We start from the raw sequence: 18,273 nt of genomic DNA, 5'->3' as shown, positions 1-18,273 counted from the left end.
TTCCTCATTTTATAGATGGGAAAACTGGGGAACAAAGGATAATTAAAGGGTAGAGCTGGATTTGGACCCAAGCCTTATGGCTCCAGAATCCATACTCCTAATCTCTACACTATGCTGCTGTAAGAAGCAAATGGTGTTGCCAGGTCTGGTGGAAGATGCCCAGGTCCCACTAGGTTTCTTGTAGGTTCAGCCTTATTCACGCCCACCCCAGCAGGGTTCTGCTCTGCTGGGAAAGATTTTCTAGGGCTCACTCTCAGGGTCCTGTAATGCTCACCTTTGCCCAGTGGGTTCCTGTCATAGGCCCCCAATTCCCTTCTGTGTGTCTCCTGACCACAGGCAGGCAAGATCTCTTCCTGGAGAACATGTTGAACTGGGAAGCACTTATGTGGCTTTGAACCAATGAAATTACCTTATAAGAATCAGAAAACTGAGAAACCAAGATCTTGCTGAGCCTCCTGCACTGCACCTTCCTCCACCCTGTCAACACACATGGATTTATCAGTTAATGAATGATGCAAAATTGTGGCCTCAGCCCCAAGTCGGGGTGGCTTTTGAGCTGAGCTATCCAGAAATATTTTCTGACTCTTAGCTTCTCAGGAGAGAAATGGTTCAGATTAGAACTCACCTCCTTAGATCAAAGGGCCAGGGGATAAAACCATGGCTATGGGCAAGGAGACAAGGGACACCGGGTCAAGCATCATCTGACTTTTGAGTTTGGCTCAGGTCACAATTTCATGGTTCATGAGATGGAGCCCCATGTCAGGCTGCTCCAGGCTGATGGCACAGAGCCTGCTTGGATTCTCTCTCTCTTCTCTCTGCCCCTCCTCCCGTACTCTCTCTCAAACATTAAAAAAAAAAAAAAAAAAAAAAAAAGACTGGTAAACAACCAAAACACTAAAGAAACAAGGAAATAAACTAAATTCCATTATAACCTAAATTCCATTATAGCCTATCTGAAAGCTAGAGAGTCATGCAGTCATTTCCATTTTTAAATATAAACATGGTGAGAGCTTGGAAATGTAGGAAAGTGAAGGAACAAAGCAAAATTGAGTGTAGAGGGCAGTTCTTTTCAATTATCTCACTGTGGCAAAATATAAAAATTTTCAGTTTAGGACGTGGGGGCAACCTGGCTGTGCCATCTCTCACCTTACTGATCACCAAGGTTGATTCAGTTGACCTGCCTGGGTAGGCAGGTGTCCCCTTCCTCCATCACCACTCCATGTGTATCCCTCCCAAAGCTGTGCACCCAAAGAAGACAACCTTCCCTGATGGAAGAGGACCATTCTCTGTCAAGGGTATAGGAGTAGCCACACTCACTAGAACCTTCAAACAAGTTTTCAAGGTCCATTTGCAGGAAAACATAAGGTAGTCAAGCTTCCAAGACTCCAGACACAGCCAAATGAAGCACTCCATGTGGCAGTCTGCCTTTTTTTAGAAAAAAAAAAAAAAATCATTTTAACCATTTTTAAGTTGGCAATACACTGGCGTTAAGTACATTCCCAATCTGGTGCAACCATCACCACTATTTCCAGAAGTTTTTCATCAGCCCAGACATTGCATACTCATTGAACAATGTAACTCCCCATTTCCTCCATACTCAGACCCTGGTATGCTCTATTTTACGATCTTTACGAATTGCCTGTTCCAGGTACTTTACATAATTGGAATCCTGTATCTGTCTTGTTATGACTGGCTTATCTCATTCAGCATATTTCAAGTCTCCTCCATGTTGTAGTCTATACCAGAATTTTGTTCCTTTTATGGCTGAATAACATGAATATATGTTTTATCTTTTCATCTGTGCTCTAAGTATATTCTATGCCCCAAGTGGCACTTGAACCCTTGACCCCAAGATTGAGTCACATGTCCTGCCAGCCAGGTACCCCATCCATTCATCTGCTGACGAATACTTGGGTTGTTTCCATCTTTGGGTTCATGCAAATAATGCTGCTAGGAATATTGTTGTACAGATTATCTTTAAGTCCCTGCTCATACCTCGGAGTGGAATTGTTGGGACATATTTTTGCGGAACCACCAAGCTGTTTTCCACAGTGGCTGAAACGTTATACATTCATTCCTACCAGACATGCACAAGGGCTCCATTTTCTTCACGTCCTCACCAAACCTTATTTTGTCTTTGTAATAATTATCCTAATGGGTGTGGAGTGGTATCTTACTCTGGCTTTCATTTTCATGTACCTAATGATTGGGGATGTTGAAGCATCTTTTCACATGCTTATTGGACATTTGTGTACTTTCTCTGCAGAGATGTGCATTTAAGTCCTTTGCCCATTTTTGAATTAAGTTTACATTGTTCAATTGTAGGAGATCTGTGTTCTGGATACTAATCCCTTATCAGATGTATGCTTTGCAAATATTTCCCTTCATTCCATGGGTTGTCTTTTCACTTTCAATTGTCCTTTGATGCACAAGGAGTTCATTTTGATTAAGACCAATTTATTTTGTTGCTTGTGGTTTTGTGGTCATTATCTAAGAGTTCATTGCCAAACCCAATGTCATGAAGGTTTTCCCTTAGGTTTTCTTCTAAGAGTTTTATAGTTGTAGCTCTTGAGTTTGTTCTCAACTCATTTTAACTTTTCTGTGTATGGTAAAGGTCTTAACTTTATTCTTCTGCATGTGGTTGGATACCCAGTTTTCCTACCATTTCTTCAAATTCATTGATCCTTTCTTCTGCCTGCTCACAGCTTGTTGAACCCCTCCAGTGTTTCAGTTATTTGTACTTGTTATAGTTGCCATGTTTCACCATCTGTAAGCTATTAACCCCAAAATACAGTGGTATAAATTTGCTTTAAACAAGTGATATGCTCTTCTAAAGATATCAAAAGAGGGGTGCCTGGGTGGCCCAGTCAGTTAAGCATCCAACTCTTGACTTCAGATCAGGCCATGACCTCAGTGTTTGTGAGTTCAAGCTCGCGTGGGGCTCCACACTGACAGCACAGAACCTGCTTGGGACTCTCCCTCTCCTCTCTTTCTCAAAATAAACTTATCCTCTCATTTAAAAAAATATATATATATATCAAAAAAAATATTTACTTCCACTCTTCACTCCTTCCTAAACATCTACATTTCTATCTGGTTATCATTTCTTCTCAGCCTGAAGAACTTTCTTCAGCATTCTCTGTTGTGAAATCTCGTAACTAATTCTTCATTCTCTTTTACCTGAAAATGTCTTTATTTCACTTTCATTCTTAAGGATGTTTTCACTGTAGAATTCTGGATTGGCTGTTTTTCTTAGAACACTGTGTTCCGTGGTCTTCTGGCTTCTGTTGTTTCTAATGGAAAGTCAATTGTTTAAATTATTCCCTTGTATATAATTTATCTATTTGTTGATAAGTATGTATGCTATTTCCAGTATTTTTATTTTCAGCAGTTTCACTATAATGTGCCTGTTTTCTTTGTATTTATTTTGCTTAATTTTCCCTGGGTTTCTTGAATTGCAAATCTATCTTCTACAAAATAGGAGCAAATTTTAGTCATATTTCATTTTTCTCCATTCTGTTTTGCTTTCTTCTCTCCTTCTAGAACTATACTTACATGTATGCTAGCCCTTTTCATATGATCTCACAAGTGCTCTAAAAGCCATGCTCATTTTTTAAAATATTTTTTCTCTCCTTCAGATTGAATAATCTCTATTGAGCTAACTTCAAATTCACTGATCCTTCCATCATTTTCATTTCTTATTCTCCTGTTAAGCCCATCCAGTGAATCTTTATTTCAAATCTACTTTTCAGTTCCATATGCCCATTTGGTTCTTCATTATAGTTGCAGTATCTGTAGGAATTTCTTCTTTTCATTGGTCACAAACATATTTCCCTTTCCTTCTTGAACATAATCATATCAGCTTTAAAATCCTTGTTTGCTATGGTAGGACAATAAAACTGCTAATTTACATATCTAGGTCATCTCAGGGATAATCTCCATTGGTTGTCTCGAGTATGTGTCACATTTTTCTGATTCTTCATATGCGGAGTTTTGGATTATATCCAAGTTTATTGTAAATGATTTGACTCTAGATTCTGTTATGCTCCTCTGAAGACTTAATTTTTATCAGTTACTTGGCTGAAATCATACTGTAAATTCTGTATCAGCAGTGGGTGGCAGCTGAAATGTCAGTGCAGTAAACAAAGAGATTTTTAGATGAGGAAATTATTTGGGCATATTTTTTAATGTTGACTTTGTTTCAAAAAGCACAACATGGCATAATCTGCATACTATTCTATAAATTGCTCAGAGGAGTCATTTCAAAATGCCAACACTGTTGAGAAGTTTCCAGCCATCAAAAAACAAAGAACACAAGTTCCCAGCTGTCAAAATTAATTCTTATTGAGTTTTCAATCTCTCCTAGAGAGAAGATTGGGCAGCACAAATGCTATTGTCCCCTCCTGCCTTCTTTTGGATTAAATGAATACTTTTTAGGATTACATTTTAGTTTATCTGCAGATTTTTAGATATACCTCTTTGCATTATTTGCATGTAGCACTTGCATTTAAGTATTACCATATATCCTTAATCTTTCAAAGTCTTAGAGTTAATAGTATCAAGTAAAATGGAAGAAATTTGCATTCAAATGGCTCCATTTACCACGCCCTGGCTGCCTTTTATGCTATAGTAACCACATGTATGATGTACCTACATGTTATAAATCCCACAAAATTTTTGCCTTAAACACATTATGAGATTTTTTAAAGATCCTGAGAAAAATAAGTCTTATATTACCTTCATATTTACCATTTATAGCGTTCTTCCATTCCTTCATGCAGATCCATTGTGAATGTCAGCTGTTCTTTCCTGTCTACAGTGCCACAGAAGATAAAACTTTTGGTGCTATTAACATTCACTTCATCACCCCAGAACTTTCAGGTATGGGTTCATGAACATAAATGCAATAAACAAAACTCTAGCAAATCAAATCTAAAAATATTTTTATAAAAATATGTAACAACTGGAGTTTATCCCAGGAGTGAAGGGCTGGTTTAATATTCAAAGAGCAATCAATATAATTCATTATATTAACAAACTAGAAAAGAAAACCCACACGATCACCTAAATAGATGCAGAAAAGGCATCTGACAAACCCAACTTACATTCTTAATAAGCGAGCAAGTTTAGTAGGTTGTAAACTCAACCTACTAAAGAGCACCTATGAAAAACTTAGAACTAACATTGTACTTAATGGTGAAACACTGAATGCTTTCTAGGAACAATACAAGGATGTCTACTCTTACCACTTCCATTTGGCATGGTACTGGAGGTTCCAGCCAATGCAATGAGGCAAAATAAACAGTCTCCAGACCGGAGCAAAAAAGTGAAAACTTTATATTCACGGACAATATGATTATCTATGAAAAAAGTCTGAGATCTTAAAAACAAAAACCCTGCTAGAATAAGGGAGTTTTAGCAAGGTTACAGGATATATATCAATACACAAATATCAAATTTTATTTCTAAATAATGGCAATGAGCAATCAAAAATTGAATTTTCAAAGGCAGTCACTTACAAAAACATCCGTAATTATTAAATATTTAGAAATGAACCTGACAAAAGAAGTGCAAAGTCGTATACTCTGAACAGTACAAAATATTGCTGAAGTTAAAGAATGCCTAAACTATTAGATATACCTTGCTCATGGATCAGAAGACTCAGTATTATTAGAAAAGACACTTCACCAAAGATATACAGATGGCAAATGAGCACATAAAAAGATGCTCAACTTCGTTAGTTATTAGGAAAATTTTAAACACACACACACACACACACACACACACACACACACACACACACAAAGATGCCACTACACACCCATAAGAATGGAAAAGTTAAAGACTGACCATACCAAGTTCTGGAAAGAATGTGGAAAACAGCTTTCAGACACTGCTGGTGGAAATGTAAAATGGTATAATCACTTTATAAAAGTTTGAGTTTCTTAAAAAGCTAAATATATACCTACCATGCCATCCAACCATTCCACTCCTACTTACCCACAAAAAGGGAAATATATGCCCACATAAAGACTTGTACACAAACATTCACAGCAGCTTTATTTGTAACAAAAACTGGGAATAACCAAATTGTCCATGAATAGGTGAATAAACAAATTGTGGTATATCATATAACAATGGAATGCTTCTCGGCAATAAAAGGAATGAACTGATGCATGCAACACGGATGAATCTCAAAACAATTATGCTGAACTGAAGAAGCCAGACACTCCCTCTAAAAAGAAAAGAGAGTACATACTATAGGATTCAATTTATACAAAATTCTAAAAAACGCAAACTAATGTAACAGAAAGCAGGTTAGTGGTTGATTGGGAATAGAGGCAAAGAAATTACAAAGTAACAACAGACACTTGTAAAGGTGAAGGCTATACTGACTATCTTGATTGTGATGATGGTTTTACAGGGGCAAACATATGCCAAAGCTTATCAACCTGTAGTTTAGTACATGCACTTTATGTCAATTATACCTCAATAAAGCTGGAGTTTTTTTACTTAAAAAGTTGTATCTTTCAGAAATTTTCTAAAGATAGGCAAGTACACATACAGCATATTCTTCATTTTACACACAAGATTATACAGGTTAGGTATCTTCCTTTTCTCAGTTAACATATGCAGACATCAGACATCTTTCTGTATTAGAAGAAATGGTTTATCTTTAAAAAAAAAAAAAAACATGGTGTACATAGTAAGGATATACCATGATTGATGGGCATTTAGGTTATTTCTAATATGCTACTATAATGCTGAAATGAACATTTTTGCATATACTTGTGACCATACACACACAAGCAAAGGATGCAGGTGTTTAAAACTTTCATTTATACTGTCAGATAATCCTCTAAAAAAACATCTCAGGGGGCACCTGGCTGGCTCAATCAGTAGAGCATGTGATTCTTTCAAGCCCCACTACTGGGTGTAGAGATTACTTAAAACTAAAATCTTAAAACAAACAAAAAAACGGTCTCAGAATCTACATCAAACTGTTGGAATTAATAAATTAATTTAACAAGGTCATGGACTATGAGATAGTATACAATAGTCAATATTAAGCAGCAACAATATGAAAATGAAAAAAATTAAATACTATTTACAATAACATAAAAAAAAAAAAAAAAAAAACAAAAACACCTAGGAATAAGGCCAGTAAAAGATATCAGACCTCTACAAAGAAAACTACAGAATTGGAAAAAAAAAAAAAAAAAAAAAATTAAAGAAATGGAGGAATATACTCTGTTCATGAATCAAAAGACATAATTTTGTAAGGATGTTAATTCTCTGAGCACGTATTTATGGAATAAAATGCTTACCAAAATCACAACAGGTTTTGTTATTGCTGTTCTACTACTGAAATTGCCAAGCCGATTCTAAAATATATATGGAAATGCAAAGAGCCAAGAATAACCAATACAGTCTTGAAGAGCAAAAAACTGGAGGATTCATGTTACCAGATACTGAACATAAGTGTACTGGCACTAAGACAAATAGACCAACGCTGGCGCTTTTGAATATCCATACAGGAAAAAATTACTTTTAACATCTCCCTATTACCATATACAAAACAAATTCTAGGCGATTCCAGATCTAGATGTGATAGATCAAAACTTCTAGAAAAAACACATAAAAGATTAATGATCTTGAGGTTTGCAAACATTTCTTAAATAAAACCTACAAAGCACTTACCTTAAAGGAAAATATGGATAAATTAGACTAAATTAAGATCCCGTTTGTCAGAAGACATCAATATAATGAAAAGGCAAGGCATAGAATGATAGAAGGTAACTGCAGTAACAACCCCAAAAACATACCCTATTCCTAAATATACAGATTTCTTACAAATCAATAAGAAAATGACAACCCAACAGAAAAACAGGCAAAAGGTATTTAAGAAAAGAGGATATCCAAATGTCCAGTAAACAGATTTTAGTGCTCAGTCTCATTAGTCATCAGGAAAATGCCATTACAACCAGAATGACCACTACATATCCACCAGAAGACTACAACTAAAACCAGTGACCATACCAAATGCCACTGGCCATGTGGAGCAACTAGGACTCTCACACTGCTGGTAGGACTGAAAACAGCACAACTACTTTGGAAAACTGTTTTTGCAGTATCTACCTACAAAAGCTGAACATACGTATTCCCCATAACCCAGTAATTCCATTCTCAAGTATATATGCTACATTGATGCATACATGTAAATGCCAAAAGAGATGTACAATGTCCATAACATCATCACTAGTAACATCCCCAAATTGAAAATAATCCAATGTCCATCCATAAAATACATAATGGTATACTAATACAACAGAAAACACTATTATTCAGGATATTATATTACTATTATTACATGGAGTAATCTCACAGAATGTTGAGAGGGGGAAAAATGCTGTATGATTCCATTTACATCAAGTTCAAAAACAGGCAAAACCAAACAAAGGCTATGATCAAGACACTGGTTTCACTTGGAGTAAGGGGGGAACTATATGACTGAGAAGGGGGCATGAGGGAGTCTTCCAGGATGCTGGTTTTGTTCTATTTCTTGATGTGAGTGATGGTTAAACAGTGTATATTCCCTTTGTGGAAATTCATTAAGCTGTAGGCTTTTGATCTATTTTCTTTATACTTGAATATGAAATTTGATTTAAAAGAATGCCGACAGTATAGGAGAATGTTTCTCTACATACAATTTACATATAGATTATTCTAGAAATCTAATCATCTTTGCCAATTATAATCTTTACCAAAGGAAAATTAGCATCTCTTACATGTTTTGACTAACATTTTAAAGAGGAACAAGGTTGGGGGCGGTGGGGAGGGATGCTCTTAAAGTTGTTTCTTCCTAGAATTCCATCAAAAGCAAATGCTGAGGGGGCTCAGCAGTTGCTAAGACCTGTTACCAAGGCTACAAATGTGCTATTAATGGGAAGGAAGACTTAGGTTCTGAAATAAGCCCTATCCCAAACCTGTAAGCACCAGAATTTTAAATAGCAAAAAAAGGGTCTTTGTGAAAGACCTAGAAACAAGCAATATAGGGTGGAAGCAGGACTGCCAAGAGTTTCAACACAACTGGAAACATGGTCAATGGCAGCTTTAGAAGAAAGTAGCCCCCGAACAGGATTCATACTGCCTGGGTTGTACAAGTACACATTACTTCAATTATGAAGGAAAGTAAATGTCCAAAGAGCAAGGCACTTTTATTTAAGAGTAACAGTTTTCAGCCCTCCCTTATACATAGCAGGCCTGTACCTACAACCTGGCACAGTCAGCTGATCATACAAGAGTGCCAACCCAGGGTCTTCCCTAAAGTAGTAACTGAGACAGCACAGGGCTCACCTCTTTATATATTACAGCTTTTGAAAGGCGTTTATCAACTGAAAAACAAATGATCTCAGGAAGGTTAAAATGTATTTTTTAAATGATCACTGTAAAATAGAGAAAACACAGTATTTCAATAAAACATTAAGAGTTTTGATAAAGAGCAAAAAGATAGAATGGCTTAATGGTTAAGAACACAGCCTCTGTAGTCATACAGACCTAACTATTAATCCTGTTTGAATACAGTTAGCTGTGTGGCTTTGGGCAAGTTCAACTTTTCCCTGGTTTACTATTTGCAAAACGCAGGTGACAACTCACCAAACTATTGAGTATTTATGTGCTAGATCACAGACACTGTTTAATAATGAGCACAGTGCCTGCATACGGCCAATACTAAACACTAACTACATATTATGTACCAACTACAAGATTAGTACCTCAAATGACATATATATAGCAAGACAGGGTTAATAATTACCATTTCCCAAACAAAGCAAGATTCACCTTTAAAATGCCATTTTTCAGGGCGCCTGGGTGGCTTAGTTGGCTAAGCACCCGACTTCAGCTCAGGTCATGATCTCACAGTTCAGGAGTTCAAGCCCCACAATGGGCTCTTGCTGTCAGCTCAGAGTCTACAGCCTGCTTCAGATTCTGTGTCTCCTCTCTGCCCCTCCCCAGCTCATGCTCCTCCTTTCTCTCTCCCTCTCTCCCCAAAATAAAAAATAAATGAAAACGCCATTTTTCAGCATGCTCCAGCTCCTACAGTCCTACTACAATCATTAGTATAGCAGCCAACTTGGGGTCTTCCTTATTAATAGCTCTCAAAGTGGCATTTGTCTGAGGCAGAAGCCAAGTTAGATGTTTTTACATTTATCCCATCACCTTCCCCTTACTATGATCTCACTTAAAATTCATGCTTATCTTCCTAGAAGCAAAATATAACTCTGGAGGATTTGCTTTTCTGGCCATCGGTTCCAGAACCCAAGCACAGATACATTCATTGGTGCTCCCAACACTTTAAAAAAAGCTTTGGGTTTAAAACATCTTTTTCAAACCCAAGCATGGATATAGACACATATTAAAAAAAACAAAAAAACAAACAAAAAAAAACCACTTTGGGTTTAAAACATCTTTTTTCAAAGCAAAGCACTAAGAATTATAATTGAAACAAATTGCACTTGAATTGTAATGGTAACTCAAGTTTCTCTTGAAACCAATTGATCCTCAGAGCATTCAACCAAGAGCTGAAACAACTCCACCTTTCCAGACCACAGACAGAAGTGGAAGCGATACTGTCCTTACAAGGGCTGTCCCCTTTCTGCAGTCTTCCCTGTCTTCCAACTTCTGACAGAGATCCAAAGACCTGTACCCATCACCACAATCCTTCCCAAGTGCTTTCATTGGTTTTTCTCTCCGTATCAAGATCACCACATTCTTGAGCATGCTCCTGGCATCCTAAGTTTGTGGACTAAATTATATAATGAAGTCCATCCACAGAACCAACTAGAGAACCCTTTTAACTAAACAAACTCATGTGATGATTGATCTAAGTTGACAAACATCACCTCCACAAGCCATGCCATGTTGTAAAATATTACCTATGTGTTTGACTCAAATCCAGGCATTTGTGCATTCGTGTTTAGTATGGGAACAGACTACAAAATGCTGAATGCCATTATCTTTAACAATGTGTAATAGAGGGGTGCCTGGGTGGTTCAGTCGGTTAAGCATCCAACTTCAGCTCAGGTCATGATCTCACAGTTCGTGAGTTTGAGCCCTGCGTCAGGTTCTGTGCTGACAGAGCCTGGAGCCTGCTTCAGATTGTCTCCTTCTCTCTCTCTCTCTCTCAAAAATAAACATTAAAAAACTTTTTTTAAAAATGTGTAATACAATTTTATGAATTCCTTCAGTTTTGATCTAGATGCAGCAGGCATTTGGCCACTTTGCCGCTGGAAAAAAACAAAAAAATCAACCTGAAAATCTCTTGGACGTAACCCCAAATGTCTCCAACTATCTAATGGAGGAGCATTAACACAAAAATCTTAATTACTTATTCTAATTATGGGCATACACATATATTTTCATAAGATAAAAACTACTAAGACACATCACTATCCTGTTAATTTCCTAAGTCTTCTCTACCGAGAAGCTAGGATATATACACTTGTTGTGTCAACACCTCATTTAGTAGCAACAAATCAAGTGTGATGATGGAGCGGATATTCTTATACTGCTGATGGGGAAGAGGGGGGCTATGAAGTGGAACGACCCCTTTTGGAGGGAAATGGACAATATTTACCAGTTGAAAAGTTAATGTTCTCGGACACAGGAAACCTAGAAATGTATCATACAAATACACATGCAAATATTTAAGTGCAGTTACAAGGATATTTAATGCAGCACCATTTATAATAGCAATGCTGGAAACAATCTGAATGTCCAAAGGGAGTCAACTAGTTAAGAAAAGAAAAGATCAGGAGTACATCCATGTTACACTGTCATTCAAATTAGATCTAAATGCGGAATACAGAATGATCTGTATTAGCTAAATACCTATCCACGCTGTATAGACTATTTTTCGAAAAAAACTACTTAACACGGTCTCTAGTAAGGGGAACGGCTACAGAGTTCTACCACGTGTACATGTACTACTGAGAATGAAAGTATTCTTTTCTGCTTCTGCCACTGACCTTTGGAGTGGTAGTGGGGGCTAAGGTAATTTTACTTCAGACTAAGTAAGGAGGATTATTAAGGACACATTCAGCCTTATTTAGTTGTATAACCCAAAATTCCATGCTAGAAAATGATCCATAATTATACCTTAAGTATGAATTTGTACTTTTATGATTAAAATAAATACCGTGTTACTACCTGGTTGAGAGGACATAATGAAGTGACTTGGTGTTTCTTAGTGTTCTTCACAACCAGGTTACAAGTAAAAAAAAATTCTTTTTCTAAAAATACACATCATCTTTGGGGAAACAGACAAGTGATTTACAAAGAAAAGGGAGGGGAGATCTTTCCACATTCAGGAAAACAATACTGTCAATGTGTTTGGACTAGAGATTTTATTTTAGAAAGATAAAGGATGGAGGCGCAATAATATTTGGCATTTTTAATTTAGGTTTGTTTTATTTAAGTTTAATGTTAATTCCATGCTGTGTTTCAGTAAGAACAATACAGATTCTGTATCTGTGGCTCCAGTCAGATATCCAGTAGTACAAATTAGCTTCAAGTTACACATACTGAACAAAAGAGGTTGAGCGAGCGAAGTAGGGAAGGGGGGGCCCGGGGGGGGAGAGGGAAGGAGAAGAAACAAAGAATTGAACACGCATGCAGGCTTTTCCATACCACCTTCAATGCTAACCTGCTTTAGAGGGAGAGTAAAAGTAGGCAAGAATGAGCAGCCACGGATTGTTGAACTGTTACCAGCACCATGCTTTTCAGCAACATTTCAGCAGAGTTTGAAACACTTTTTACAGCAAAACCATTACAACTCTCCGTACAACTTTTAACCACCTCAAGCTAACACCCAATTAATTTTAAACATTGGTATAAAATTCAATTTAAACAATTAGAAAAAGGAAAAATAATACCACAATGCCTCATAGTGTGATTAACCTCTCTCTTAGATGCTCGCGTCACCTAGAAGTCTAATAGCTTTCAAATATCATTTCCATTTCTAATGGTGATCTTGCCCCACCTGGCAGGAGACAATACAGTAATGCTGAAAAAGCTTCTATGCAGTCCTGTTAGTGTCTTAAAGAACCTAAAAGCTGGGACCAGTAAAATCCACAGAAATTCACTCTTGCCTTTAAGAACTTTTGAAAACGGTTTAAAAAAAAAAAAAAAAAACCAACAGGGCAGGAACCTAAATTCTGAGACCAAATGTAAAAGTCAGATTTGGTGGTTCTCAGTGACAATGGGGGAATTTCCAATGGGGGTGGGATGGGAAGGAATGGGGTGGTCAGAGATGGTTTCTCTTGTTGGCTTTTATGTCTCACTGATTTTCATCTTCCACATCCTGCAGCGCTTCTTTATTCTGCTCTTCACCTACAAAGAAGAATGAGTTAATTATTGCATACTGACTAGTCAGGCTGTTGTGGTCACAAACAAAGGCATCATTCCAAGCATAAAGACTCCTTCTATTTGCTACAACTGGTATTAACCACAGACAGGCAAAGGACTTCTACCACCCTTAACACCTGAGACGCCTAAGCCAAGAGGTGCTGCTGGACCATGGTCCTGAATGGTAAACAGGATGAAAAAACTGATGCGCACAGTAAAACGAGTTTTATGCTAAAATAAGCTCTTGAAAGTAGACAGCCAAGGTAACCATAACTATTAAATGATTTTCAAGCTTTCATGTATATCTTGGGTCAAAATACTCTTTCTCAATAACCTCACCTCTTCAAGAGACTCAACAGTACTTTATAGTTGTTGGTTTTTTTGTTTTTTGTTTTGTAAAATCTACCCACAAGCTCCATGAGAAATGCTTCAATAAAGAGAACTGAGCAGTAAAATGCTCCAAAGGAGGTCTATAGTTTTAGAGGGAGAGTTTTGCTTTTTAAGGTATCTTACATTTTTTATCTTAGCCAGTCACACCAAACCATAAACCAAATTCCTTACTCCAAAGTGAAACAGCATGCTCAAAGTAAACCAGACCACTGAGGTTATTAAAGAAGGGCATTTGGACCAGTTCTCTCATGCCATTTTTCTCTTCCCTTAAAACATGATGATCGGCCTCGGGAGTTTCAACTGCACTATGACATGCAATAAAAAGCCAGCCTATTCACTGGAGAATCATCTACCTATTAATAAGCATTAAATAAGTCACAGCCATACTAAAGAGAACATGCAAGTTTTTGCTAAAATAAAATAATAATAATAATAATAAAACAGGTAAAAGTTACATTCTTTTGTGCTTTAACAAACCACTACAATTCCTATGTAGTTACTAGTTTGAATCAAATTTCAACAGGAAAAAATAAATACCAATTAACTAATCCAATAATCATTCCAGTTCAGACAATCCATCCATTCCCATTGCTTGCTAAATTAGTCAGGATGGATAAACGACACTAAGACCGGCTGACTACCAACATGAAGCATTTACCCTGAACAGTGTTTTTAAACAGCCCTTGATATGATAAACAATAAATGCTGTCATGGCAACAAGGATTAGGTGAATGTAGTTTTAGAACATTTACAATTTTCTTCTCTAACAGAAATGTTTGATACTGATATGTGACTCTTAAAAAGTACTTAAGGTACATAAAGATTTTTGACTCATATATAGAAAATGGACATGCAAAGACAAAAAAACATTTACCAAGGAAAGAAATGATGGACCACCCAATCAATCGTTCCCAAAACAATGTATTCAAACTTAGAAATGATAGGAACATTCACGCTCATTTTTAACAGCAATACACTGCCAAAATATGGTTAACATACAACAACAGAACACACTCTAATTCACTTATAAGCAACCATTAGATTTGCCAAGAGTTCCAAGTAACTTTGGCATAGAATATTGTCAGGTGAGTCACACCCAACCAGAGGTAGACAAGGGTAGCAGATCATAAATGTCTTAGAAGATTTCACATCCTAGAATGTAGAACAGGCAGTTTTGTAAGCAAAAGGATGATAATATATGCAGGCATGATTAGTGAAGAACCAAAACTAAAAAGCAGAATTTGCTGTGCCATGATAATGACTTACAAAGTAGAGTTTTTAGGAAAGGAAGAGTTGGATTTTCCTTTAGGAATCTATATTGTAAGGAGAAAGGGAGGGAGAACAATCATATGAAAGCAACATTACAAGAAAAATAAACCAAGACAGCAGGACAAAAGAAAACATCAATGATTTAGGGGAATCAGATTTTGGTCTTTTTACTTTGTATAAACTTCATTCTACAAAGTTATCTGTTCCTTTTACCTTTAAAAGGATGAAACAATATCCTCTTAAAAGGTATACAGAAGAGGAAAAAATGTTTCTTTGGGTATGTATTTCTTTGCCCATTGTTTCTTGATTTTGAGGGAAGACAGGAATAAGGCAGAGAACACACATTTTTTCTATAGACTTGTGTATGAAACGTCCTCTGAACATAGATTAAAAGGACTTAATGAGAAAAAGTGGTCTGTTTACAAAGATGTTCCAACACAGAAGTTAACATATTCTGCAGTTAAGAAAGTATAAAAGCGTCTCAATAAAAGCTTGTGAAACACATACATTTCTTCCTTCATAAAAAAATTAAAAAGGAGAAAACTAACTGATGGTCCGCTAAATCCAACATCCTAGAAAACTGCCAATTCCATGACTGCAATTCTGCATGGATTAAGTCACAAAACCAATTTAATAAAACATGTAATACTATACCTTTTAGGAAAATGGCAAATAAATTACTAGTACCCACAACAATTTGTAAATTCAGATAATTTGTTAATTTTACTAAAAATGTCACGAGACTACTAGAATTTTTTGCTGTTAAACTAGCAAGTTTCATCATTTCAAATACTGTCTTTAATGAAAATTAAATGAAATCTCTTAAATGTAAATTAGTCTGTCACAACCAAATTTAATCAATTATTCAGTTTACAAAGTGGTAAGAATTGAAGCAACTGGATTTAACTAAGATATACATAAACCTGTTTTAGGATTAAAGAGAAATCTATGCTGAAATGTAATAAAACATCTCTGTACAAAGAACCTTTGCAACTATGAAAAGTAAGTAGTTTCAAGAAAATATCCTATTGTAAAAAGTGATCTATTTCATAAAATGCCTGATAACCAAGGAAGAGAGTATCTTTGGTTTTATATAAAAACAGAATGGGAAAACATAGTTTACTTTGATTTATCAATTACTGGTTATCAATGATAAAGAACAGTAGTACTAGAAAATATAAAGTTCAGGGGAGCTTGGATGGCTCAGTTGGTTAAGTATTCGACTCTCGGTTTTGGCTCAGGTCATGATCTCATGGTTTGTGGGTTCAAGTGTAGATCCTGCTTGGGATTCTCTCTCCCTCTCCCCTGCTGTGCTCTCTCTCTCCCTCTCTCAAAGTAATTAAACTTAAAAAAAAATTTTTTTAGAGAAAATATAAAACTTTATTTGTTTAATTTTGTAATCTAGCAAGCTTAGTTATAAAAGCTGGCATAAAATGTCTTTTAAAAAGCAATGTTTCAACCCAGGTCACCTTGTTTGTTATTTTCACCCTCAGAAAAATGTCCCCAGAGGTATATACCTTACTTGGGTCAACACCGCTTACCAAACTCTCCACGTTTCCTTTTATCCCCTCAAACAGATACTAGTCTTCTCTGAGCTGAGGGTGACTATGAAGAGTCCACAGCTGTTTGGCCATTCTTCTGAGTAGTTATTGTTTAGAATACAACAGAATTTTAAAGCTGGAAGGAACCTCAAGTCATTAGTTCAGAGATGGTAAATTGGTTTGGAGTCCCAAAGACTGGTAGCAGTTGCCTGAAGTGCTGTGTTAAAAAGTAATCTGTGGCACTGTCTGGCTTTGCTGGAAAAGTGTGCAAGCAGGTCACACGTGCCACACATCTCAAGCCAACCCTAATCAAATATCTAAATATTTCACAGACCTAGTGAGCTTTAAAGCTGAGTCACCTAATTCTCACTTTAGTACCTAAGGTAAGTCTAAAATCTCACTCTATCCTTCCATAGTAAGGACATTTAAAACGAAAACCCATTTTCAGAGGCACTTTTAAAGAAATATAATGCTTCCAAAGACAGTACAGCATGCTGGTGTGACCAACAGACTACAGTTAGCCTCAAGCAATGCAACCTGTATGTTTCATTTTGGTAATATACTCTTATAGGATCTGCAGTTGATATTGACAAACTTTCTTTTCCCCATACCACCACCAACTGTAAAGCTATCTCATAAAATGGTCATGTCACACTGGTTTTTGCACCCTGTGCCCTCCTCCCCCTGACTCTTCAGTGATCTATCATGGATAAAATGGATTCTCTGGAATAAGCACAACAAAATCTCCTTTAAAATCAACAATTATGACAAATTTTGGCATTTAGAATTTTAACCCCCTGGCCCAATCACAAAAGTAAGTTTTGTAAAATACTATTTATAACTGAAAACTAAAACCAGACATCTTAAATAAGGACTAATGGCAAGACAGGATGTTCCATTTGCTCTAGAAAATCTTCTTTAGATAAAAGATTTCCACACAGAGAAGACGCTTCATAAATATTTACTGACACCATCCAGTTTTAACCTGAGGATACCAGTCGGCCAAAGTAGTGATCAGGACATTCAAATACAATTATCTTCGATCTCTAAAATTGAATCTGAGGAAGATAAAATGAACTGCTTCCTCCCTCAATCTTCCACAACAGTGAGAGAAGTTACCGAACATTAGAGGCAAAATTTTTAAATCTTCGAATACAAAAAAAGATCCCCTTTTCCAAACAAGTCTTTTACATTATCATACAGCCCAAAACGGAAAACTGTACTTTTGAGATCGTTTGCTGTAAAGGCAATAATTAAAATTTGATACTTTGTGGATAGGCTGAGTCTAAATTGCAGCTTAATGTGAAAAAATGCCAAGAAATGTCTAAGAGTAAAAAGACCCAACAACTCAAAAAGATGCATTCATTAACTTCCAAGTTTCCTTACCATCACCCTGCATGTCTGAAGTCCATAGTGTCAGATTATCACGTAACAACTGCATGATAAGTGTAGAGTCCTTATAGCTTTCTTCACTCAGCGTATCCAGTTCTGCAATTGCATCATCAAAAGCTGCTTTTGCCAACCTAAAAGCATTTACATAAATGTATTACAAAAATAAGCCCAAAAACAGAATTAGAAATAACATGTTAGAAATCAATCTTTTTCTTTAGTTATCCCACAGTATGTAATAGTGACACTGAGTAACTTGGGTTTAAATACCAAAATA

General features: G+C 36.4%; 1 protein-coding gene across 3 annotated transcripts in view; it reads right to left on the bottom strand.

Annotated features, from left to right (window-relative positions):
* Positions 1–12,439: 12,439 nt before the first annotated feature.
* YWHAE (tyrosine 3-monooxygenase/tryptophan 5-monooxygenase activation protein epsilon) overlaps positions 12,440–18,273 on the bottom strand; it is a 54,693-nt gene continuing 48,859 nt past the window's right edge. For 2 of the 3 annotated variants that reach the window (XM_078437577.2, XM_078437578.2), the window contains 2 exons: positions 17,994–18,130; positions 12,440–13,392 (listed from right to left, as the gene is read on the bottom strand). In XM_078437577.2, coding sequence (XP_078293703.1) covers positions 13,340–13,392; positions 17,994–18,130 — 190 coding nt within the window. In that variant the 3' untranslated portion in view covers positions 12,440–13,339. Of the gene's footprint in view, positions 13,393–15,063; positions 15,111–17,993; positions 18,131–18,273 lie in introns of all 3 variants that reach the window. The other variant, XM_078437579.2, reaches the window with a different exon arrangement.

Source organism: Panthera onca, chromosome E1 (assembly GCF_046562875.1).
Source record: "Panthera onca isolate mPanOnc1 chromosome E1, mPanOnc1 haplotype 2, whole genome shotgun sequence".
Taxonomy (NCBI): Eukaryota; Metazoa; Chordata; class Mammalia; order Carnivora; family Felidae; genus Panthera; species Panthera onca.
Note: the sequence above shows the minus strand (reverse complement) of the source record. Positions and strands in the feature narration are given on the sequence as shown.